General features: G+C 44.5%; 3 protein-coding genes across 3 annotated transcripts in view; all 3 read right to left on the bottom strand.

Moving 5' to 3' along the window:
• Positions 1-25399, bottom strand: part of LOC311062531 (C-C motif chemokine 4-like) — a 405685-nt gene that overhangs the window by 41177 nt on the left and 339109 nt on the right. The gene's annotated exons all lie outside the window — the stretch shown is intronic.
• On the bottom strand, positions 6858-15546 carry LOC311062535 (C-C motif chemokine 4-like). The gene is made up of 3 exons (XM_084081651.1): positions 15378-15546; positions 9722-9833; positions 6858-7293 (listed from the first exon to the last, which is right to left on the bottom strand). The coding sequence occupies exons 1-3, from the start codon at positions 15457-15459 to the stop codon at positions 7197-7199; spliced, it is 291 nt and encodes a 96-aa protein (XP_083937777.1). The 5' UTR covers positions 15460-15546; the 3' UTR covers positions 6858-7196.
• Positions 19362-25399, bottom strand: part of LOC311062529 (C-C motif chemokine 14-like) — a 47854-nt gene continuing 41816 nt past the window's right edge. The window contains exon 4 of the transcript XR_014602509.1: positions 19362-19488. The gene's annotated coding sequence lies outside the window, so the exon portion shown is untranslated. The remainder of the gene's footprint in view (positions 19489-25399) is intronic.

The following is a 25399-nucleotide window of genomic DNA, read 5'->3' as shown; positions in this document are numbered from 1 at the left end:
TCTGTAATCCGTCCACTGGGGCAATTCCTTCAAGTACCACAGTTTTACCGGCTGGGATAACTTGGGTGCTTTTTCCTTGTAGTCTCACTGCACCACGAGGCACAGTGTTGTTTGTCTGTTGGTGTCTCACCTCAAGTATTTTGAGGACTGCTCTGTAGCCGTGTAGAATCGGCTGATGTGTCATTCCAGCTTTGGAGTAGATGTCATACAGCACATCAAAGGTATTGGTGCCTATCAGCACATAGGATTCTGTAATGAATTTAATGTCAGGGATGACCAGGGCAGTGGGCAGAGGCACACTCCGCCGCGCATGGGAAGATCTGCCGATTGTATTATAGGATGTATACAAATATTTCGAAAATAGCAGATCTAAGTTTAAATAGGGCTGAAGAGGTTAATGTTTTGTAATAATAATGCATATATACAAAGTAACTAGTAACAGTTTTATTAGTATCGGAAGTAATATGCTTACTTATGGGATATCATCGCCCTCTAGCCATGCACAGAGCACAGCACATGGGCTCCCGTTTACAATATCCTATTGGATAGGGCCATGTTACGCGAAACCGGAAACCGGTCGGGGTATATATACCCTCGCGTCACTGGGCCACTCCCTCTGAAAACCTTCACTCTGCCCGCCACAAATGCACACAGAAGGGGTTTTTGGTAAGCATATTACTTCCGATACTAATAAAACTGGGGTTACATACGTAACCCCTAGTTATTATAGCGTATCTCCAGTAATATGCTTACTTATGGGACACATAAACGTCCCCTGGGGAGCCCCAGACCGCAACCCTATCCATCCGCTCGCCGAAGGCCCCAGGTCTCGCCCCCGGCAAGACCATGGCCCCCAGGCACCCTTGACCCCTTGGGCCAGGACGCGGAAAGGATCAAAAGGAAAGGCCCTGACGGACCAACAGTCTGTCTTGTACAACTAGAAAGGTCAGACCCCAGTCAACCCACTAGTGACCAGAGAGCCAGGGCCTCCTCTTCCCCGGACCTAGCCTAGCCGGTCCAGGGGAGGCTTAAGAGGCAGCACAAGCAGGAAGAGAGACATGCCCCACAGGCATGAACAAATACTCCCCTGACTTGAGCCAGCCCATACAACCAAGGCCGTGTGTGACATCCCCGATGCCATCACTGCCTGGCCGAAGGGCCCCAAAAGGTCAGAACCTGACCCCTTTGGGAAAAAAGCAAGCAGGAAGAAAAGCATGCCCCTAGGCTCGCTCAGAATTCCCCTGGCTTGAACCGGCCGCCACACCCAAGACTGTGTGCGCCATCTCAGATGCCGTCACGTCAAGGCTGTAGAAGGTCGAGGGAAAGGTCGAGGGAGACGACCAGTTTGCCGCAGAGCATATTTTCTGCATCGACACCCCTCTGTAAAGGGCCCAGGATGCAGCTACACCCCGAGTAGAGTGGGCCCTCAGTCCCTCCGGGACTACAGACCCACTACTCTCATAGGCCAACCGAATCGCCTCCACGATCCATTTGGACAGAGTCGGTCTAGCTACCACCTTCCTTTGACCTCGGCCAAAGGAGACGAAAAGCTGAGGCGACCTCCGTCTTCTGACAGTAAAGCCTCAAGGCCCTTACTGGACAGAGACAGTGTAGTCGCTTATCCTCCGCCGACGTGAACGGCGGAAAGCCCCCAATACCACCGGGGCCCTAGCTACCGCGCCGGTCTTACACACAAACGCCAAGTTAGGTTTCAGCAAAACCCTCTTGTCGTCGTCTGAGAACCACATGCAGTCCTGGCTCACCGAGAGCGCATGCATGTCACCAACACGTTTAGCTGTACACAGGGCCACCAGGAGCCGTCAGGTACACCTTGATGGTAGAGAAAGCCAAGTCCTGGTTCAACCTGTCTTGTAGGAAAACCCGGATGCTTCCCACAGGAGCCTGGAAAGCCACCACCGATAGTGACCGTTTTAGGCACCAGGACTCAGGGGGGCAGCCCTTGCGAGCTCAGACTCGTCCTTTCACGGGGTAGACCCACAGGTCTAGCGCCCGGGGGTTCTCGTGGAAAACCTCGTTCCCTCCCTGTCTCAGAAGGTCTCTGAACAGGGGGAGAGGCCACGGCTCGTTGTAGAGGAGAGGAGTGATCTCCAACCTCCACACGCCCCATGCTGGTACCACCAGCAGAACTGTCCCGCCCTGGATTCTGATCTTCTCCAACGTCTGAGGGATCAGCTCCAAGGGCGGGAAAGTATATAGTAGTACGCTCGGCCACCTGTGTGCCAGCGCGTCTACTCCCAAGGAGAGGCCATTGTCCCTCACCGAGAAGAACCGTGAGCATTTCGCGTTCTCTCTGGATGCAAACAAGTCGACCCGGCCGAACCGGGCCCAGATCAGGTTCGCAGCTTCCGGGCAAAGCGACCAATCCCCGTAACGAAGCCCGCCTCTGGACAGCAGGTCCGCCCCGCTGTTCAGGAGGCCCGGCACATGGGTGGCGCGTGGCGAAGTCAGGCGCTGCACGCTCCAGAGCGTTAGCTCGCGTGCTAGTTTGTCTAACGCAAGGGAACCCAAGCCTCCGTGTTTGTTGACATAACACATCGTTGTGGTGTTGTCCGTTCTGACCAGGACATGACACCCCATAATGTGGCTCTCGAAGCGCTTGAGAGCGAGGAAGACCACAAACAGCTCCAGGTAGTTGATGTGGGCCTCCCTCAGTGTGGAATAGCCTTCGTGAACAGCCCCCCAGCCTGAGAGGCTGGCGTCCGTGGTAATCACCTTCAGTGACACTACTGCGTATCTTGACCCCTTCGGACAAGAAGGTCGCTTGTGTCCACGGTTGGAGTGACGCTACACACCGTGGTGACACTACCACCTTGCGAGAGCCCATGGTGTGTGGGATTACCAGAGCCTGCATCCATCTCTGGAAAGGTCTCATGTCGAGTCTGCCCAACTGGATCAGGTGTATGGCCGAGGCCATGAGACCCGCGGCTTGCATGCATGTTTTGTACGTGACCCGATGCCCCAAGCGTAGAGAGCGTACACATGTCAAAAGGCCGGCTATCCTGTCCTGAGACAGGCGTGCCACCATCGTGGTCGAATCCAGTGAGATCCCCACGAACGTGGCCTGTTGGGACGGAATCAAAACGCTCTTCTGAGCGTTGATTGTGAACCCTAGGGATTGTAGGTGTGCAATGGCCAATGCTGTGTGCCGCGCCACCTCCTCCCTCGAGTCTGCTGCCAGCAGCCAGTCGTCTATGTACGTCATCAGACGAAGACCCTGCTGCCGCAGTGGAGCTATAGCTGCCTCTGTGCATTTCACGAAAACCCGGGGGCTCAGTGACATGCCAAAGGGGAGCACCGTGTACTCGTACACTTTGCCTTCGTATCCAAAGCGCAGGAACTTCCGGTGCGGCGGGTAGATTGGGACGTGAAAATAGGCATCCTTGAGGTAATACTCGTCCACCAATCCCCTTGTCGTATCGAGCGTAACAATTTCGCCGTTGTCAGCATTCGAAAATTGAAGACCACCAGAAATCTGTTCAAACCCTTCAGGTTCAGAATAGGTCTTACGCCCCCCCCCCCCCCCTTCTTTTTCACCAGGAAATATTCCGAATAGAGCAGCAGGTTCTGATCCGGGGATAATTCTGTGATCGCACCCTTGCTCAGGAGAGACAAAACCTCCTCTCTCAGTGTTATGGCCGCCTAGCCTGTCGCGTGAGAGAACACCACTTTGGTTGTTAACGGAGGTGCGCTGGAGAATTGCAACCTGTAGCCCTTTTTCACGGTGGGTTCGCCCAAGGGTTCCGTTTGCAAGCTTTCCATTGAGTTAGACACCGAGCGAGGGGATTCACGGGGTTGGTGGGGGCTGCTGACGTCACCTGCTCCGTGGAGCTCGTGCCCATTCCCATGGGAACCGGAGACGCCTTCGGACTGATCACAGCGATCACCGAGGAGGCGTCCACCAGGGGCAGCAGCGGTAGCGTCGGTCCGTTCAGCGGACGTGGGGAAGACCTGTAACATGGCACGAGAGTCTTGCCCAGCGTCGACATCCGCCCTGTAGCATGGCTCGCTAGCGCTAGCTGGGCTGATGACGACACCGTCTTGGAGCGCGAGCCCGTTCCCATGGGAACCGGGGACGCCGTCGCTCCGAGTGACGTAACATCGGAACCTTTCTGCAGTGTTGTAGTTACCCGGAACGAAACTCCCTCCGGTGTAACACCGGGGCACTCTGATATGCAAACTTCTGCCTCACCTCGCCTGCCATTTTGGGGAGGGCGAGGGAGGCGGCCATCTTGCCCTTCCATCGTCCTACAGTGGTGTTTTGCTGCCATCTGCCGGACGGAAGAAGGGACTGCTGTGACGCAGTTAGAATATTTGCGTTTACAGAGAACCCCTGTTTTACACCCTGAATGCAATTGGTTTCACTACCTGCATTTGATTCATCATGTTCATGGCATGCACAGGATCTGTCCCTACAGTGTTTGGAATGTCGTCCTTTCTCTTTAGGGGACATACCGAACACTGAGGGCTCATGAAAGACTGGTGAGGACAGGGCTTCCCATTCGATTCGGGTAGCGATCTGCCTCGTTCTTTGACATGGGAAAAAATGAGCATTTGTGTAATTGGCAATATTTGGTACACACATTGGGACAAAAGGCCCAACAGACCCGTAGTCAGGATGGCCTTACATCCAATAACGAGGTCGAGCCATTTGACCCTCTCCAGGTCCGCGGTGAGGGCCATGGCCCTGCCCGTCCACATTAGCCCGTTGCAGGTGCAGAGGATGGAGAGTTGGACCAGCCTCGCTAGCTCCGTCGCATCCCCGACTCACTCGGTGTGGACGTCCGCCGCAGGCCTGACTTCATCCAGGGGCCTTGCCACCAACTCCTTCAGTTTTACGGCGGCTGAGCCCTGGAGAAGCGACACTACATTGAAGGCCTCTGTAGCCGAGCCTGAGGCCTTGTACAGAGTGTTCAATGTTGCAGTGTTGGACCTCTTGCCGTGATCAGCGAAGACAGGCTTCTCCCCACTACCTGTTTTCACTGAGACTGGCTTCGCCTTCCCGATGGCGCTGGCCAGGGTCGAGTCCATGGGTGGAAGGCCGACGATCCCATATCCGCTCCGGTGAGAATGTCCGCCATGAAGCCTAGCTTCTCCGGCTCTCTTCTCCCTGCCTCCCACTAGAACTGCACGGCTCCTCTGACGCCGCCGGCCTCGGGGAGCAGCTTGGACTCAACTGAGGAGGGGGGGAGGGGTGCCAGGCCTTGGAAACCCTGGATGGGGACCCCGATGGACACTTTAGCCGGCTCCATGGGCTGCGCCAGGCCGCATCTGGCGATAGCCCTCTTAAGCATGGCCGAGACGGGCTCTTCGGTCTCCTTCGCCTTGCTAGGAGCTTCCGTAGCTTCTTACGTCTCCGCTGCAGGCCCAGGAGGACCCGGACTGGACATCGTTACCTCTTGGGATTGCTGGTAGGAAGTGAGCTCCTCCTCCTCGTCCTCTTCTCCCCCAACGTGTAGTACGCTGTCTCCCTCGTAGTCCTCGCCGTCCGAAACCATGCTGCCGTCCGGTGTCGGAGTGTCGCCCCAGGCGAGGAGGGAGGCGGGGGGGGAGAGAGGAGGGCCGCTGTCATGGTGTGGACCGGCGACGAGGTTTGCGCCCTAAAGGCCTCCTCGCGCCGGACCTTCCTGGTAGCTCCGCTGGAACGTGGGGCCGCATGCAGCGGCGGGCCCATGGCTCCCTGGCTAGCACTCGCCATCGACGCTTCGGAGTCAATGGCGAGGGGAGCATCGAGGCGAGCGCCGCCGCTAGCCGAGGCTGCTAGCAGGGTAGTCCTGGTGAGCCGATGTTCCAGCTGGAACAAGGTGAAGTTGTCGCAGGGCTTGCACACGTCCTCATCTCCTGACCGGTGTCGAGCGAGCCACGCGTGGTTGGGCCCCAGACACGAGATACAGAGGCGATGCTGGTCGTCTGCGGCGACGGCATCCTCGTAGGCCGCAGGGCCGTGGCGCCTCCATTCCTTCTTCTCTGTCTCCACGAGGTGAGAACAATAGGCTAGGTAGCCACTTAGCTTAGCCGTTAGAGTCCGGCCTAGCCAAGCTAACTCAGCAGCTAACTTGCGCCTCGTGGCGAAGAAAACAGAGAGGACAGGACAGAAAATAACAAAGTTGAGTTGGTAAAAACGGGAGCGTTATTAATTCGAAACTTTTACGCGAAGCGCCCGTAGACGTAGAGTGGCATTGGATTGGATGCCCTCGCTTTGGGTTGTGCTGGAATCGCTAGTTTCTCCGATGTTGGCTTCAGGCTTGTGCGCATCCGCATTGGCAGAGTGAAGGAAGAGGGAGTGGCCCAGTGACGCGAGGGTATTTATACCCCGACCGGTTTCCGGTTTCGCCTAGCATGGCCCTATCCAATAGGATATTGTAAACGGGAGCCCATGTGCTGTGCTCTGTGCATCGCTAGAGGGCGATGATATCCCATAAGTAAGCATATTACTGGAGATATGCTATAATAACTAAAGTTTTCAAATAATTGTAGTGGAGTAAAAGTACAATATTTGTCTCTGAGAGCATGATGTAGTGGAGTAGAAGTAAAAGTATTGAAAATGTGAAATACTGCAATAAAGTAAAAGTACCTCAAAATGACAGTACTTGAGTAAATGTACTTAGTTACTTTACACCACTGGATACAATATTTTCACACAAATGGAACTTGTTTATCTGTGTGAATATGACATTTATGCTTCTTTTTCCGTTCTTTATTCCTCTATCCTCCTTTTTCCACAGCTGTACATCACTTTGTCAATGTGGGTTGTTTTAAAATGTGTGTTATAATACATTTGATTGGACTTATAGGCTACTATGCAAACACAACCAAATTATGGATTAATTAACAACGGATGTAAAAATGCTTGTTTTATTGCATCAGAAAATAATATCAACAATGCATCATTAAAATGCACGTTTAAAGCAATCCATTCAATATCTGATTTAAACAACATCTGCACTAAAGCTAAACTAGAGCTCTAAAGCAAACAACAAACATTTCTGCTTTTTAATGTGTTGTTTAAAGCAGAAAAACAGAACTTGAGAAACCTGGGAGTTGAAGTATAACTACCAGTAAACTGTGGCCTTTTCCATTTGTCATAAAGCAAAGCTTGGTCAAAGCATTGACAAAAAAACAACTGGATATCTGGAACTTTTTAGGCAGCCCTGAGTCCCCCAGAACCCTCTACTTCTCTAGACTGCTGCTCTGTCCTCCACGTAGGAGATGGTTTTCTGGACCCAGTCCTGAGTTAGGTCAACACAGAGCTTGGCACCGTTCTTCATTGTGAACCTATAGAACAGACAGAGATATTGAAATCATTTCCATCATTAAGGTGTGTCATTTTACATTGTATTCATAGTCTCTGACCAGTTGGGACCAAAGGGTGGTTGATACGCTTTTGCACCTTATGTCTAATCTCTAATTAATGTACGTTACATACTGTAGCAGTAGCTTCTGCTATGTGGACCTACTGAAGTGTTGCCACCTTTATGTCTTACCCAATGCGCCTCCTGTCTAACCTCATGTAGCCTACTGGTTTATGGGTTTGTGCATAGCCTATAGCTCCTTGACATGTGTTTTTCCCTCTTTGCCCTCCCCCCTTCTTTTTGGGCGGTGCAACCGCCCTATATGTGAGGTTTGGCCACCATTGTACCCCCCTAGCCCTGCACCGTGATTGGCCACCATTGTACACTGGTTGACTCTATTCAGGACCGTGATTGGCTAGTGAAACACATGACACATGTGTTTTTTAAGTGAATCACCCACTGTGATGACCACTGTGACCACACCGCCTACCTCACACTGGGTGTGATTTTTCTATCTCTTTCTTTACATCTGTAAACCTGTGATGTGACAATAAGTTTCTGATTCTGATTCTGAAATGGTCAATCATGGAGCAAGTCCGTTATTCAGAAAGTGTAATTAGATAATTTCAGTTCAGGTATTTTACATCTTGTTGGCTCATTTCTGCAGTTTTATGTTTTATGTTTGTGTTTGTTTATGTTATCTCAACATCAACCGTTTCTAAAAACACAGGGATCAACATTATAAATGTCCCGCTGGCCCAAAAGTACTATTTAAATCCTCGGGGCCAGCAGAACGCAACTTTTTGTGCTCAGGCCAGTACAAATAATGCCCAAAACAACAACAACCACAACAAAATAAAACATTAAAGGGACAGTTCACCCCAAAAAATACTTATTTTCTATCAATTACACACCCCATGAAGCCTTGAATTCATGGAGATTTTTCTTTTTTTGTCGCATTCTTAAGCCAATAATTTGATGACCGGCGGAAATATGCTAATGTCTCCGGTAGGAGACTCAAAGTTGATGACCGGAGCTGCCGCCGGTCATCAAATTATTGGCTTAGGAATGCGACAAAAACAAAAGAAATCTTCATTAATTCAAGTCTCCATGGGGTGTGTAGTGTGTACTAGATAGAAAAAAAGTATTTTTTGGGGTGAACTATCCCTTTAACATCTCATTGTAATGATTTTTGTGTCTTGGTAATTTCCACTGCAACATACAGTAGTGTTACATGAGAAAGACGACATAATGATCTAATAATGAACAATTGCTTTATAGAAATGCATATATAGTACAGCAGCTAGTTATAGAGGTTATATATTTACTTATTTTCTCATGAGTATGGAATAAACCCAGATTTGAGTCCCAACCACTTATTACAAGGGTACATTTTTTACAAATGTTCCTGAATGTTCCTTGAAAAGCCGCTGGCCTAGAGGGCAAAGTTCCTGAAAAGGTGTTGGCTGTTTGGTTTATAGCCATGCATGAATATAGCCATAAATTCATATGGACAGGTGTTGCGTGTGGCCATGACATATCATGTATCATTCATTCAATCACTGACTCAACCATTCACTAAACTCCACTGTCTCTCCTCTCACTCAGGCTGGCACACCTGCAGCTGATCTGTAATTGCTGCCGCCCCAATCAAGGCACTATAAAACCAGCCAGCTTCGGTCCTTCTACAGACACAGACCCAGCAACACACCAGTTCCTATGCTCTCCTTTGTTTGGCTATAAAGCCTTTTCTTTAAGTTAGTTTGTTAACTTTAGTTTGGCCTGGAGATGGCTGGCAGTTCCTTCTTTTCGTTTCATTTTTAGTTTAGTAGTACTATTTTGTTAGGTAGGGAGGGGGGAGCAGCTTCGGCGTCCCTATAGGGGATGGCCTGGTCCCCCCTCCATTCTATTTAGTTTTGCCGGCATCTCCAGGCCTCCTTTTGGTTCATTCATTCAGTTTGGTAAAGTATTTCTTATATTGTTTGTTTCCTTATTCCCTCTGTGGGAAGTAATAAAGAACATTTAAATCTTTGCAAATTGTTTGGTGTCCATTTTATGTTGGGGTCTCCACCTCGAGCCATTGGTTTATTATATTACTTTGTGGAGACCGTAACAACAGGTGATTATAATATAAACATACAGTGTTATACAGTATGTGAAAAACAAATGTTGGTATTGCCATAATGGTCTAAAAGTATCCATAGTTCATATATTTTTAACAGTTTAGGACAGTTTAGGAGTGTAATTTCCCTTTTTTCTTTCTTTTTGCTATAGGCCTAAAGAAAAATACATTCCCCTATTCTTGGTCAATATAAATGCATAATATTTTATTTATCATTCCAACCCTAACTCAACCATCCACACCACGATTTACAGGTACACTACAATAGTAAATACAACCTAATACTCACACAACAGCATCCCTAGCACAGAGAGTGCCTGTGCGCTGGAATCTCACCACGTTGTTCTTAGGAACGCGTTTGGTGAAGTAGCTGAAACAGCACTGAGATGGACCAAAGTCCTCTGTGAGAGGGAGGCAGAATGAGAGACATCACCCAATATTAGATACAGGTCATATCACACAAATCCCCTGGATCATGGAACCTTTTAGACAACACTCCCACTGCTCATTGTCTCCGCCAGGCCGAAAGGCATGGCGAGAGAGTATGTTTTACCCCCTGTCCGTCCGTCCGTGTGTCCGTGTGTCCGTCCGTGTGTCCGTCCGTCATTCGATCTGTCTGTGTACAGCTAATCTCCGGCACCGTTGGCTTGCTCGCAGCCAAACTGTGCACACACAGTCCCTGGATACCAGAGCAGAACCTCTGCCCCACATTTTTCACAGGGGCCTGTTATAGCGCCACCAGGAGGCCGATTTGTGCAAAACACATTTTTTGACAGTACTCCTACAGATTTTGTCCAAAAATCCCACAAATCGGTACACAGTATCTCTACAGTCATTAAACGAAACGGGTCTTTCAGATTTCTCATATTCCATCCTGATTGGCTAAAAATGTCTTCCAAAGTTTGCAGGAGTGCTCCGTTTTGAACAAAATGCCTCAAATCATGAACACAGCATGCACTTTCCGAGAAATTTTGCAAGCACATTCCCATTAGGCCGAGGAAGAACTACCATTTGAACATTTTTAAATCAGCCTCATGGTGGCGCTATAACAGGCCGATTGGTGTTTTTACCTATAATTGCACCGATCTGTGTAAAACTTTGTATGCACACTCCCTATAGGTCAAGGAAAAACCTTTGCCCTGCAATTTTCACATCTGCCTTTTATAGCGCCACCAGGAGGCCGACTTGTGTAAAACACATTTTTTTATACTACTCCTTCCAATTGTATCCAAATTTCACGCAAATCGGTACACATGATCTCTATAGTCATGTGATCACGACGGATGTGTTTGATTTTTCATACTCCATACTGATTGGCTAAGATTGACATCTAAAATTTGCATTATTGGCTTGTTTTGATCAAAATTCTGCAAATCATGAACGCACCGTCCAATTGCGCTCAAACTTTGCACGCACATTCACACTATGTTGAGGAACAAAAGCCACCCTTTTAACATTGGCCTGTTATAGCGCCACCAACAGGTCTAATTCAGCAAAACACATGTTTTTGACAAAATGCCTCAAATCATGAATGCAGTCAGTGTCCGATTGTCGTGCAAGGCCTAAGAAGAAATGGCACCCTTTTCACGTTGGCCTATTATAGCGCCACCAGGAGGCCACAGTAGCCTACCTGACCTGGCGGAGACCTGTGCTCCGAGGAGCACTTTTTCTAGTTTTAAATGTTCCACCTGTATATGAATTGTTTATTAACCCATTCAATCCGGTAACGCATCTCTGTCATGTTAAGATTTCTTTGGCTATTCAAAAATAGCAGATAAACAAGCTCATAGTGCGGCACCGAGTGCTGCGCTATGAGCTTGTAGATCTGCTATTTAAAAAAAAAAAAATGAAAATGTCTGCAAATCTTTGAATATATATTTTTTAAACGTTTGTAAAATATTTTGTTCCAGGGATCCCCAGAAGCAAAGATTTGAGTTACAAATGTTCGCTTGAAAATATATATATATTCAAAGATTTGCAAAAATGTATATCTGCTATTTTTGAATAGCCAAAGAAATTAAAAAAATGACACAGTTACTGTAGATGCTTTCCCGGTCTAAATGGGTTAACCACCCACTGGGAAAATAAAGCAAGATAAGGACATATGTTCCAAAACAAATGTGATATACAGTACATACTGTATACACGCTCAGAATGTGAAGTTTTCTCACATGTATGCTTACATGTGATTTATGCTTAAAGGTAGGGTAAGTGATTTTCTTTGGTTAAAATAAGTGTTAAATAGCTCTATTTTCTGATAGTACTCATTGCTATATAGTGTTTGTTCAGTAAAAGGAGTCTCCTTGTCTCTCCAGCTCTTTATTAAACAGAAAATGCATTTTCGTTTCAGTTTCAGTTTAATTTCCAATTTTATCCAATAAGGATAGAGAATTCAGTCAGGATACAGATTAAACAAGTGAAATTGGAAGTGATGACACTAAGAGATGAGCAGGCAAAATGGGAACTGGAACACTATGAAAATTAAGCTGATGAATGTGTACTCTCTTCTGATTGGCTGAAATATTGTCACCTACCAAAAAATGTATTTTCTGTTTATTAAAGAGCTGGAGAGACGGGGAGGCCCCTGTTACTGAACAAACACTCTATAGCAATGATTACTATCACAATATAGTGCTTTAACCTTTTAACAAAATACTTTTTGTTTTAACCAAAAAAGATCACTTACCCTACCTTTAAATGATACTGTACATTAAATCCTAACAGCCCAGTGGTTGTATCTTCAATAAAATGGGACACTGTTGCATCATTGAAATAATGTGGAGACAGAGAACCTACATGGGGACAAACCCCCACTTAGAAACACCAAGCTACATCTACCATGAAACATAAGACATCTTTTTAGACATTATATGCTTGATTACTTGTTCTTGTTTGAGAAATGCTGCTCATGCTATGCATATGTATGTGACACTTGCACATTTGACATTAAAAACAGTAAAACATAATTGAAAGAAAGGCAGGCAAGCCATCAGAACCGTGAGGAGCGTCCGAGCGAGCTAGGCCTTGGCCAAGCGAATGGCCGTGACGAGTTGTGCAAATCCCGCTTCTGCATACAGATAGGGTTTGAATCAGTTCATTCAGTTGTCGTACACACTGTAGGACTTTTAAAGTGGTGGGGGGTCATCTGATCGTTGAGCATTACACACCGCAGGAGTTTATTTCTTGAAATCGGCTGTCATATATCGTTGTGGTTTTCACACTATAGATTTATCGCCGACCAGGGATTACACACTGTAGGATAGTTCAGTGGCGTACCCACCATAGAGGCAGGGCAGGCCGCCTGCCCAACTAAGATCTCGCCACCCCTAGAAAATAAAGTAAAAGACCGTCGGGCCATCATTAACGCGCCTCCGAGCTCGTCCATTCACGCGGGCAGGCAGCCAATCACTACCGTTCAGCAGAGCGACCCTCGCCTATTGCAAATGTATGCCTTTGTCTTCATGGGGTGCCAGGAGTGGGGGTCTGGGCCATCACCTGTACTCACCTGGCATAAAAAGTAGGCCTACACGCAGAAGTACAATGACAAACTCTCGCCTAAATCTGTGTCTCCTAGCGTTTGATAGAGATTTAACTGAAGGTCTGAACTGTGATTCAGTTATAGATAATTTCAAGTGCAGCAAAGCCCCGTCCTCTCATGTTTTGAGACATCACTACATGCTTGAACACTATTTGATGTTGCTATTATTGTTGCTGTTGTAATCGCAATGTTGAAATGAGTCAATAATTTGCGCAGAACATCATGTTCACCTTTTCTGTAATGTTTTTTTGTTTTTTTTAGAATAAAAATACATACATTGAATACACTTATTATTGTTTTTCAGTTTTGTAGTCAGTGTAGTGTTGTTGTTAACTGGTTCCCCCGAGATTTTCCCCCGAGTACCCCCCCTTGGGGGGGGGGGGGTCTCGCCTGCCCTAAATGTAATTCCTGGGAACGCCACTGGGATAGTTCAGGATGCTATCCAGGGTCAGACCTGTAGAATATAACTCTCGTAGAGATATTTATGATTCTGACGTTTTCAATCTACGAGAGTTGTAGGGTTGATCCCCCATGGACACAGGGACTTTCATCTCCTAGCCCGTAGATCTCCAAACATGTACAAATGCAAAAAGAAAATGTGCTTACTCCCACTCCCCAAATGTTAACTCTTTCTACGGGGTAGTAGTGTAATGTAATAATCCATATCTTTCAATAAAGAAGTGTTTTAATGCCGTCTGTGGCCGATTCTGTCGGAAGTTCCCTAAGGGGGTAGTGACGGGGCGCATCCGGTGAAACCCGGAATTACACTCAAAGTAAAAAGGCAGTAAACGGGGGTGAAAAAAGGGCGTTCGGCCACAGAAGGCATTAAAACACTTCTTTATTGAAAGATATGGATTATTACATTGCACTACTACCCCGTAGAAAGAGTTAACATTTGGGCAGTGGGCGTAAGCACATTTTCTTTTTGCATTTGTACATGTTTGGAGATCTACGGGCTAGGAGATGAAAGTCCCTGTGTCCATGGGGGATCAACCCTACAACTCTCGTAGATTGAAAATGTCAGAATCATATAAATACGTCTACGAGAGTTATATTCTACAGCTAGGTCAAACCCAATATACATTTGTTTTTATTCCAATTCATTTTAATCGACGTCTCCCGTGATATCTGCGTCTCTCTCTCTCTCTCTCTCTCTCTCTCTCTCTCTCTCTCTCTCTCTCTCTCTCTCTCTCTCGTCAAGTACGCAGCAGCAGAGCCTTCTATTAGAGAGTTGCGCCAATGAGGGGTCAGAAACAGCGTCGGTCACGTGGTTCATGTAGCTGGAAATAGTGACAAGGAGCCGTAGACTTCAATGCATTCCATGAACTTCCGGTTTAGGGATTTGTCACTATTCACCAATGTATGTGTATGTGGAAGACCTGGTCCGAATAAGTGAACGGAGTTGGCGTAACTCTCTAATAGATGGCACTGGGTACAAATAGACATCTCTGTTCGCGACCGAACGAACGGCCGGAAGTCCCATCCACTCCCATGTTAAAAAAAAACGGACAAACGGACGCGATCCGTTCCGGAAAAAGCACATTCGGTTTCCGCAACACATTTGTATACATAACAAAATTGCCGGATCCGGAACAAGAGCTTCCGTTTCGTAGCGACCCGTTTTCCGCCAGCAAACGGACAAGTGTGTTTGTACCCACTGAGCAGCAGCAAGCAGTGTTGCCATGTCCACTTATTATAAGCGACTTTGGGATTGTCTTTCTGTAAAGTTGCTTGAAAGTGCAGTTGCTTATTTGGCCTTGTTTCCTAATGTTGTTTGAACCAGTTGTTCTCAAACATTTTCATGGCAAGGACCCCAAATTAATATTTGCCCGCAGACCTCCCCCTTCTGAAAATAATATGTTGTGCCATAGACCCCCATACAAGATCTGTGTGGATTTGGAAAATATTCCATAATTTTCACATTTTTTCAAGATTTGTCCTTGATAGCCGATCTACAACGTGAGCTTTTGTCAATTGGCTATTTTTCAAATGTCCAATGTATTTGTATAAAAGTTTAAAGTGCTTATAGTCGGTTTTGTTGGTCTTGTTTTCCCAGACATTGTTGCTTATTTCACGCACAATCTGGCAACGCTGTCTGATACACGCTGCGGCTGCACACACAGACACTCGCTCTGGCTCTCTCAGTCTCTCTCTCTCTCTCTCTCTGTACAATTGCTCTAAAATAAACAGCCCCCCCTCAAGCACGCTCGCTCACTCTCTCATTTTGTTTTATAATGTTTAACTTAATACAGGACTGGACGGTAATATTACGGTAGGGACTGTTTGTTGTGGTTAGGTCCAAGTCCAACGACCCTCCATATACTGGAATGTGCTCTCAGCGGCAAGCCCCAAAAAAGGTCCCAGACAGCATAATCGGACCAAATATCCTATGTGAACCTGCCCTTACCCTCTGCAGCCAGAGTTGAGAACAGCAGCATGCAGACCATTAGAATAACTGGTATCTTCTTCATCCTCATAGTCATCATCATTAGGATTATTATTATGGTTGTAGTCTTTCAGTCGATACCGTCAAGTTGTATCTATCTGTTTCACTTTCTCTGGTAGTTTCAGTCTCTCTCTCGCTATTTATAGCTCTGCACAGGGGCGTGTTTAGAACATTCCAGGGAAAATATGCAGGAGGGAGGCCAACCATCAAGGCTTTATGTCTCTCTCTCTCTCTCTCTCTCTCTCTCTCTCTCTCTCTCTCTCTCTCTCTCTCTCGCACACACACCTAGCCATAACCATACCCTACCTTTATTTAATTAAAGTTTTATTGTCTCGGCATGGCGAGAGAGTATGTTTTACCCCCTGTCCGTCCGTCCGTCCGTCCGTCCGTCATTCGATCTGTCTGTGTACAGCTAATCTCCGCCACCGTTGGCTTTCTCGCAGCGAAACTGCGCACACACAGTCCCTGGATAACAGAGCAGAACCTCTGCCCCAAATTTTTCACAGGGGCCTGTTGTAGCGCCACCAGGAAGCCGATTGGTGCAAAACACATTTCTTGACAGTAATCCTACAGATTTTGTCCAAACATCACGCAAATCGGTACACAGTATCTCTATAGTCATTAAACAAAACAGTTTTTTTCAGATTTTTCAATTTCCATCCTGATTGACTAAAATTGCCTTCCAAAGTTTGCAGGAGTGCTCCGTTTTGAACAAAATGCCTCTAAAAATGAACACAGCATGCAATTTCCATGAAATTTTGCACGCACATTCCCACTATGCCAATGAAGAAATGCCACTTGAAACTTTTAAAATCAGCCTCATGGTGGCGCTATAACAGGCCAATTTGTGTTTTTGCCTATAACTGCACCGATCTGTGTAAAACTTTGTATGCACACTCTCTAGAGGCCAAGGAAAAACCTTTGGCCTGCATTTTTCACATTTGCCTTTTATAGCGCCACCAGGAGGCAGACTTATGTAAAACAGTTTTTTTGATTGTAAGCCTTCAGATTTTATCCAAATTTCACGCAAATCGGTACACAAGATCTCTATAGTCATGTGATCAAGACGGATTTGTTAGATTTTGCATATTCCATCCTGATTGGCTAAAATTGACATCTAAAGTTTGCAGGAGTGGCCCGTTTTGAACAAAATGCTGCAAATCATGAACGCAGCGTCCGATTGCAGTGAAACTTTGCACGTACATACGCACTACGTTGAGGAACAAATGCCACCCTTTTAACATTGCCCTATTATAGCGCCACCGGCCAATTTTTGCAACAGTTTTCTTTTTTATATTACTCCTACAAATTGTGTCCAAACATCATGCAAATCGGTACACATTATCTCTATAGTCACGTGATCAAGATGGTTCTGTCCAATTTTTTATATTCCATCCTGATTGGCCAATTCCGAACATTGCTGGCCCATAATAACCTACCTGACCTGGCGGAGACCTGTGCTCCGAGGAGCACTTTTTCTAGTTTTATTTTTATTTTTACCTTTCTCTCTTTTCTTTTATTGCATTTGTGAAAATACATAACAGGACACAGGTGACATAAATTACAAAAAGAGAAACAAATATAATAACGCATTTCCAAAATCACACATAATATAAACATGTAATGATACATTCACAACAGGAAGAAATATATAAAAATAACAAACCCATGGTCTAATTTAAATTCCCAGGCTGATTTTTGTTTCCAGTCCGCCCCAGCACGAAGTTGATGATAATTGACTGCATCTCTAACATAGTCATAATGTAAGGTACTCTTCTTCTTCTATAGGTCTATAAAGTAAGAAAGACAAGTAGTGTTCCACTTCCACCCAATGACATTTAACTCAACCTTACATGAAAGACGTCATCTACTGGGGGTGCACTGACTGTGACTGCAAGGTGAGAGACTTTATGAGTGTGCATTCACACAGACACTTAAGATCGTTTTGTTTTGTTTTGTTTTACTCTGTCATAGCTATAATCAGTGGTAGAAAAAGTACTCTGTTTTACTTAAGTAAAAGTATCAATACTGCAATATAGAAATACTCGGGCACGGTCACGCCGCACTTCTATTTTACCCATGGGGCGGAATCTGCCAATGCTTTGTCAATGCAAATGCGTGGATTCTGAGATTCTCCAGAAAGATGCGCAAGACCATGAATCCATGCATTTGCATTGACAAAGCTAAAAGGTAAAATAAAAGTGCGGTGTGACCGTGCCCTAACAAGTAAAAGCCCTGAATTAAAAATGTACTTGAGTAAAAGTACAAGAGTATTTGCATCAAAATGTACTTAAAGTACCAAAAGCAAAAGTACTCTTTATGCAGAAGGTCCCATTTCACAAGGTACATTATGTATAAAATGTATACAAATCTTTTGAAAATAGCAGATCTAAGTTTAAATAGGGCTGAAGAGGTTAATGTATGTATGTAACTAGTTACTAAAGTTTTTAAAATAATTGTAGTGGAGTAAAAGTACAATATTTGTCTCTGAGAATATGATGTAGTGGAGTAGAAGTAAAAGTATTGAAAATGTGAAATACTTCCTGATGGATAATTTATAATCGATAGTTTATTAGATTATAATTATTGTATGATTATTGTATTGTATCACTTTGGATAATTGCATAAAGTATGATGTATTTGCTCAGAAGGGACCGTTCTGTAACTGCTAAGATAAGATGTCCTTGCTCCCTGGCCTACTCTTTCTTACCCATGAAAGTTGTGGCTACAGTTTATCTATGATGCCTTAGAACAGGCAACCTTGCCACCAAAATGAGCCTTTGCCCCTGTTCATGTTGATATCATATTGTGGGGTGGGCTTAATAAGAGATAAACTGTCTGTTATAATGCTGAACATTTTGTATTACCAGTAGAGAATATTTTTGATGCCTGTTCCATCTTGTCTCTCCTGTGCAAATAATAAGTAAACCTGATTATTATTTGAGACTGACTCCGTGTTACTTCTTTTTACGGTAATCCTTTTTGAAAGCGTACAAACCTGGTTTTCCTAAGTTATCAGCCTCTATGTATTGTTTAATTGTACCTGTAATAAGCTGTGTGTTCTTTAGTTCTGTGTTTCTTGTATTTAACATTTTATACAGTACTTTGGCAATGTTGGTTGTTTTTAAATGTGCTTTATAAATACCTTTACTTGACTTTGGCTACTATAGGCCTACAAGTGTCACGGTCCACTCCTCGGTTCTTGGACTTTGTCTTTATTATTTAGCCCTTGTCTGCCCTTATTTGGTATTGGACCCTTCTTAGGCCTGTGTACAGTAGGTCATTCTTCTGTTGTCGTTCCATTTGTATGTTCTGTTATTCTGAAGTACTGTTGCAGTCCTTGTTTCCGTGTTAGGTTTTGCTTTACATTCCTGTACATTATTTTGTAGTATTGCTCCTTTGTTTCCTGTTCTCTTTGTAACTGTAACAAGACAGGCAGTCTTGTCTCACCTACCCTTTGATTAGTCATGTTCTCCTCCTGTGTCCTCCTAGTTCCCCAGCCTATCCCAGTGTTGATTGTCTGTTGAGTTCACCTGTGTCTTATTATTTCCCTGTCTATTTAAACCCTGCTAGCACACCTTCAGTGCTTGTTCATTATCTGCTGTTGCGTGTAGTATGTCTTGGGTTTCAGTTCCTGTGTGTAGTCCTACCATATGAGTTAATAAACCCTTTAAACCGACCTGTTCAGCATGTGTCTCTCCTGCGCTTGGGTCCTACATTCCGTCTGTACTCAGACCGTGAAGCACAACAGAAATATGTAGAAATAATTTGTTTTCTTTTTATTGTATCAGAAAGCAATATCATCAATTTATCATTAAAATACATACAAAAAAAAAACCCTGCACTAATAAAAAAACAAAACTGAAAACAATTTATTACCACCGATGCATACAAAAATGAAAATGCTTTCTAATGTGTTGATAAGGTACAATATTGTAGAGAGAAACAAACAAAACTAGAGAAAGCTGGTAGATAAACTAGTTAATAGTTACCACTAGTTAACTGGGTGACCTGTTGCATTTGTCATGAAGCAAAGTTTGGTGTTCATCTCAAAGCATTGTCATAAAACCAACTGGTCTGGAACGTTGTTGTATTAGACGGGTATTACTGTAGGCAGTCCTGAATCCCCAGAGCTCTCAAATGTGTCTTGTTCTCTCTCAGAAGGCTGGGAGGCAGACATTATGGGTTCTGTGGTCTGGACTCCACGTAGGAGATGATATCCTGGACCCATTTCTGAGTTTGGTCAGTACAGACTGTGCGACCATTCGTCAATGTGAACCTAGAGCAGACAGAGATGAGAATATGTTCACACACACACACACACACACACACACACACACACACACACACACACACACACACACACACACACACACACACACACAGTAGGATAAACTTTACATTGTCATTGCGAAAGTTTCTTGCATTTTGACGGAGCAGGTTCATTTATTATTATTGAGCAAGGGAGTAGAGTGTGTCTTTACTGTCTTCTGCTGCACTCTGCACAGAGAAGCCAGCGCGCGTACACTCATGCGCGTAAACGCGGGTGCAGTACGTTAGTCCGACAGCGCATTCCTCCGACAGCGCAGCGCTCCGACGTTTCAATACTAAACCCGAACCAATCCCGCACCCTAACCCTAACCGCACGCGGATGCCACATAGTCGGAGAAAAGGTCTGTCGGATTATCGCATTTCTCCCGTAAAGGCAAGCATGCACGCACGCACACACCGGAGCACTGTTTTTTCACGGCACACAGCGGTTTGTTTTGCTTCTGTGTGTGAAGTCTGTGAACGTGAACAAACGGGTGAGGTTATGACTTAATGGGGATACGGGGGATTGTGCAATCAAGCGAGCTCCGCATATTTTGCATATTTTGCACAGAAATATGCAATTATTGCAGTGAATATACACCCTTCTTGAAAAACATTTACCCCCACATAATCTGTGCCATTTGGCTGATTATGCGGTAAATTATGCAATCGCATAATCGCGTTTTTCTGGAGGGTCTAAATCAGGGGTCTTCAACAGGGGTTCGGGACCCCTAGGGGGTCCTCGGAGTTACTACAAGGGGTCCGCCAAATCTTTGAGTGATATGATTTTTTTTTTTACCGTAAGCACTTGAACCCTAGCATCCCTCTACACCAAACACCTCTTTGCCAAAAGTAGCAGATCTACAAGCTCACAAAGCCTCGCGCTGAAAAAGATCAGACCGGTCCCTGCTTCATCTCTCTCTCAGCTAGGGGGTCCTTGGCCTGAAAACGTTGAAGACCCCTGGTCTAAATAGTAAGTATAACATAGTAAGTATAACATAACATAATACTCACACAACACTACAATGGACGTTTGTGCGCTGGAATTTCACCACTCTGTCCTTAGGCAGGCGATTGGTGTAATTGTTGAAACAACACTCAGCTGGACCGCCGCCATCGTCTGTGAGAGAGTGAGAAAAACATCACCAGATATTAGATACGGGTCTGAACACAATCCTATTGGATCCCGGAACTTCACTCCCGCTAGTCATGGAAAAAGATTGAAATAAAAGGACTAAAGTGTATGTTCCAAGACGAATGTGGGCATGCATATTTCATTTCAGTATACTTAAATGAAATATGCATGCCTAAAAGTGATACACGTATATTTTAAATGATATACCGGGACATCAAAAGCCCTTGTGGCCTTGCATACAGTAGCTATGTGGGACAAACAGGACGCTAATGACACATATCAGGAACCAACCATCCAACAGGACTATTATATAACAACTAAGACAGAGAAGGTACATCTACCCTGCAGAGGAGTGAATATCCACAGAGAGAAACAGCCCAATTAATCCTCACAAACAGACGCTTGGTCAGGAGGACCCCTTGCCATCACCGTTTAGTGTCATTTTTCAAAGTGCAGTTGAGTCTGACAGACTTCTATAGAACTCCTAAAACATCTGTGACCGTCATGTGCTGTCATGTGACTGTCGACGCAATGCAGAACAATTCAATGTTGATATTAAAAACATTGAAAACGCCTTAAAAGCAAAGCAAGTGTTCACGACAAGTTGTGCAAACCCCTTTTCTGCATACGGATAGGGTTTGAATCAGTTCATTCGATTGTCGCCAGCAACACGAAACATACCTGAACAACTATCGAAATAATGACGAGTTATGCAGGCAGGCATTGGCATGCACTGTAACAAAAACAAAACAACTTTGAGTGTCGTAAAAATTGTTAAAACTAGAATAACTGGTATTTTCTTCATCCTCATTGTCATTGTTATTATTATGATTATTATGATTATTATGATTATGATTGTAGTCTTTCAGTCTATACCGTCAAGTTGTATCTATCTGTTTCACTGTCTCTGGTAGTTTCAGTCTCTCTCTCTTTATATCTCTACATGGGGGCGTGTTGAGAACATTCCAGGGAAGAGATCCAGGAAGGAGGCCAACCCCCAAGGCCTTGTGTAATGTTATTCTGAATCCAAGTATCCCCTTGTACGACTACAACATTTTGCTGAGAAAATATTCACATCAAAAGTCCAGTCAGTATGTTCAAAATAAACCAGCATAATGGAAAATACGTATTGCTTTCTATTCATTAACAGTTATGCTAGTCAGTAAAATACTTTTTCTTTTCATGTTCCACCTTCAAGTACCCCTCTAGTATCTACACGTATACCCCTAGAGGTACATAACCCCATTTGAGAAAAACTGAACTAGAGTAAGCAATCAGGCCACAACCAGTTCTGTCATAATGCAGTTTTATACAAATCTTTATTTGTTAGCAATATCGTTATTATGAAAAGCAGAACAAAACAAAACAAAACATTCTTCCACATGGTCATAGTCATTTATTATTGAGCATGGTGCCTAAAGAGGCATTTTCAATTATAAATGGCACCACTTGAACAGGATTGTCGGTCCCAGGGGTCCAGGGGCCTGAAAGTCAGAGGGGGCTTCTAGAGTAATAACTGTCTGAGACCCCCTGTTCCAGAGCCTGAATTTCAGAAGTGATCTAGGCTGTTTTACAACATGTCTGTGACACTGTAGTATGACCAATTAGGGCATCAATTTACACAGAAAATATGGAGATGGGAGGTTTCTGCCTGACAGCAGCTATTGGACACCTCCCACAGGGTGCTATAAGGTGATGTGAGATCCTCACAGACCACAGTTTGAACAAGACACTTCTTTTTGGCTGACGTCTCTTCAACACTTTGAAACGGGTAGCTTTTCTTCTCTCTCTTTTAATAGCCAGTCACAAAAAAATCCTGCACACTGTCTTCTCTTACAGCAGTAGTTTATTGCAACGTTGCGGTCTAAACCAGTGTTTCTCAAATGGGGGTACATGTACCCCTAGGGGTACCTAGAGGTACTAGAGGGGGTACTTGAGAGAAGGTGGAACATGACATTTTTTTTTAATATATATACAGTCTAACCTTTAATCACTTTTAATCACCTTTAATCACCACATCACTGCAGTTGTTGATGAGACAATACATACTTAAGGCCACAAAATACCATTCAGTTTCATGAACGGTACACAGTTCTTGTCAGATCACTTTTAAAAAAAAAGTTAAAGTATTATTATTAATATTTAATATTAATATATATATATATTGTTAATCTATTCACATTCCAATTGGGAATTTGGTTTCCTATAAAAGCGAATAGACAGGCAGTTGTGTGGATTGTATATTGTAATGGCCTGACGAAATGAGAAGAAATTAAAACACTACTAATTTCTGCTACACTCGATAGTTTCAGCAAAGACTTATAAACCCTATCAATTTAGACCCAATACGTGTAAGTGTGCTGCCTCACCCCTGATAAAGCATGCCCCGCACAGAGAAGTTTTCAGACCTGGGGCCTGTTCCTCAAAAGGGAATTAGAGCTTAAGCCTGGCTTTAACACCTATCCTGGCTTAAATTAGCCAGGATTAGGGCAGAATCGGTTCCTCAAAAGCTGAATTAGCTTGAAGATTAGTTTAGCCAGTTCACCCTGGCTAAATTTAGCCATGACCCGATTCCTCAAAAGAGAATTGAAGCAAGCCTACCTTAGTTACCATGGCAATTTAGCTGTGAAGTTAGCCTGGTCAGGAGCAGGCTAACAGCCAAGCTTACTTAATCCAGTGCCTTTGTTCTTCAAGTTTTTCCACAGTTAATTCAACACATGTGTTTGTATGGACTAATTTGAATGACCCTGCATTCAAATAAAATGAAATCAATAAAGTAAGATATAATCAATTTAATTATATTACTGAAATAGTTCATATTGTTGTTAGATGTTTGATAATATATTACAGATTTGTTTTAATATTATAAAAAATGTCTGACATTATATATATATATATATATATATATATATATATATATATATATATATATATATATATATATATATATATATATATAATTATTAGTATTAGTAATTATTAGTTACGGGTTTAAAAGAGCCTCTTCACTGAATGTAAGTGAGGAGCATATTTTAAATGATCAATTTCTAGTCAATGGAGAAATATTTTTTTATTTCTTGTCCACCTTTGGAGTTACATCATGATGGCTAAGTAACTACACAACCTCTACCAAAGTGGTCTTGCAAATGTAGGGTTATTGCAAGTCGACCTCACTCACTGGTTTTAGGCTCCATGATTGGTCAAGTTCAAGGATTCTGCTATCGACTTTCATGGTCTTTTATAGAAATACGTGAAGCCTGGCTTCATTATCCTCGCTCGACACAGCCTGGCTTGACAAGGTCTAGCTCGACAAAGTCGCTCCTTTTCAGCCTGGCTTGGCTTCGAGGAACGGAATAAACGAGGCTTATATGGACCCGACTTTGTCAAGTCTGGATTTGGCTTAAGTCCAGGCTTAGTTTATTCACCTTTTGAGGAACAGGCCCCAGGTGTAACTGTGAAACTATAAACCTCTATGTTCAGGAAACACGCACAAAATGCCTAGTTACCCAAAAGGTTCCAGTTACAACTGGACCCCCCCCCCCGCCCCCCAGAATGATACAGCAGTAGTTATACAATGTTGATTACATCTGATAAATCTAATATGGTGTAGCTTCCCCTAAGGGTTAAAACATTTCAGCTCATGATGCCCTAGCATCAGCCTCACTAGTCTATTGGCTTTTATCGTGCTTTTGCGGTGGCGGCCCCAGAGCTGTGGCACAATCTCCACATCAGATCTGTTCAGTCCATCGAGATTTTTAAGTTCTTACTTAAAACCTCACCTTTTCTCTCTGGCTTTTTATCAACATCCACTCCTAAATAATCCTGTTTTAACTCTCTATCTAACGTTTCCTACCTTCTGTGTACATAGGTGTAAAAATACAATGACGCTCTGTGTCTGTCTCTCCTATATGCATACATGTTATGTGTTTTATACATGATTGTGTTTTTGTTTTTTGATTCGCTGTATCGCTTTGTTTTTACCTGTGCAGCACTTTGGTCAACTAAGGTCGTTTGAAATGTGGTCTATAAAGTTTGTTTGATTGATTGATTGCAACGGGTCATGTGACAAAAAAAAGATAAGACAGCTAGCTTGCAAGTCAGTGAGCAAGAGGAAGTTGTGGTCGACAGCAGCATCAGGGAGCAGAGAGGGCTGCAGCAGCAAGCTGTTGACTTCCTTTCCAACGCCTGCGTTGTCGTCTGCCACACCTATTCCTCCGCTTAAGGCCACTCAGCACCTCCGGCCGGGGATTGGCGAGGCCATATCTAAGCCTAACCACGTCAATGTACTTTTTTAGGACGGCTCAAGCGAAGCGAGCCGTCCTCTATGAGGAGAGATGAAAGGCATCTGAGGTATCTGGGAGTTAACCTCTCGAGGTATATAAAGAGAGGAGGTGGCTTAGGCGAAAAAGGGGCGTAACGGGGCGTGATTTGGTCAGGGACTCTCTGTTTGTGGGAAAAAGGGGGCGGTCTTGCTAAAAAAGGGTCTGGAACGCGTCGTCATTGCTTCGTTGCCACCGATTGGTTGCTGCAACTTGGC

Source organism: Gymnoscopelus microlampas (assembly GCF_963454915.1).
Source record: "Gymnoscopelus microlampas genome assembly, chromosome: 16".
In the NCBI taxonomy this organism is placed as follows: domain Eukaryota; kingdom Metazoa; phylum Chordata; class Actinopteri; order Myctophiformes; family Myctophidae; genus Gymnoscopelus; species Gymnoscopelus microlampas.
The sequence above is the reverse complement of the archived record's forward strand: the minus strand, read 5'-3'. Positions and strand labels throughout refer to the sequence as shown.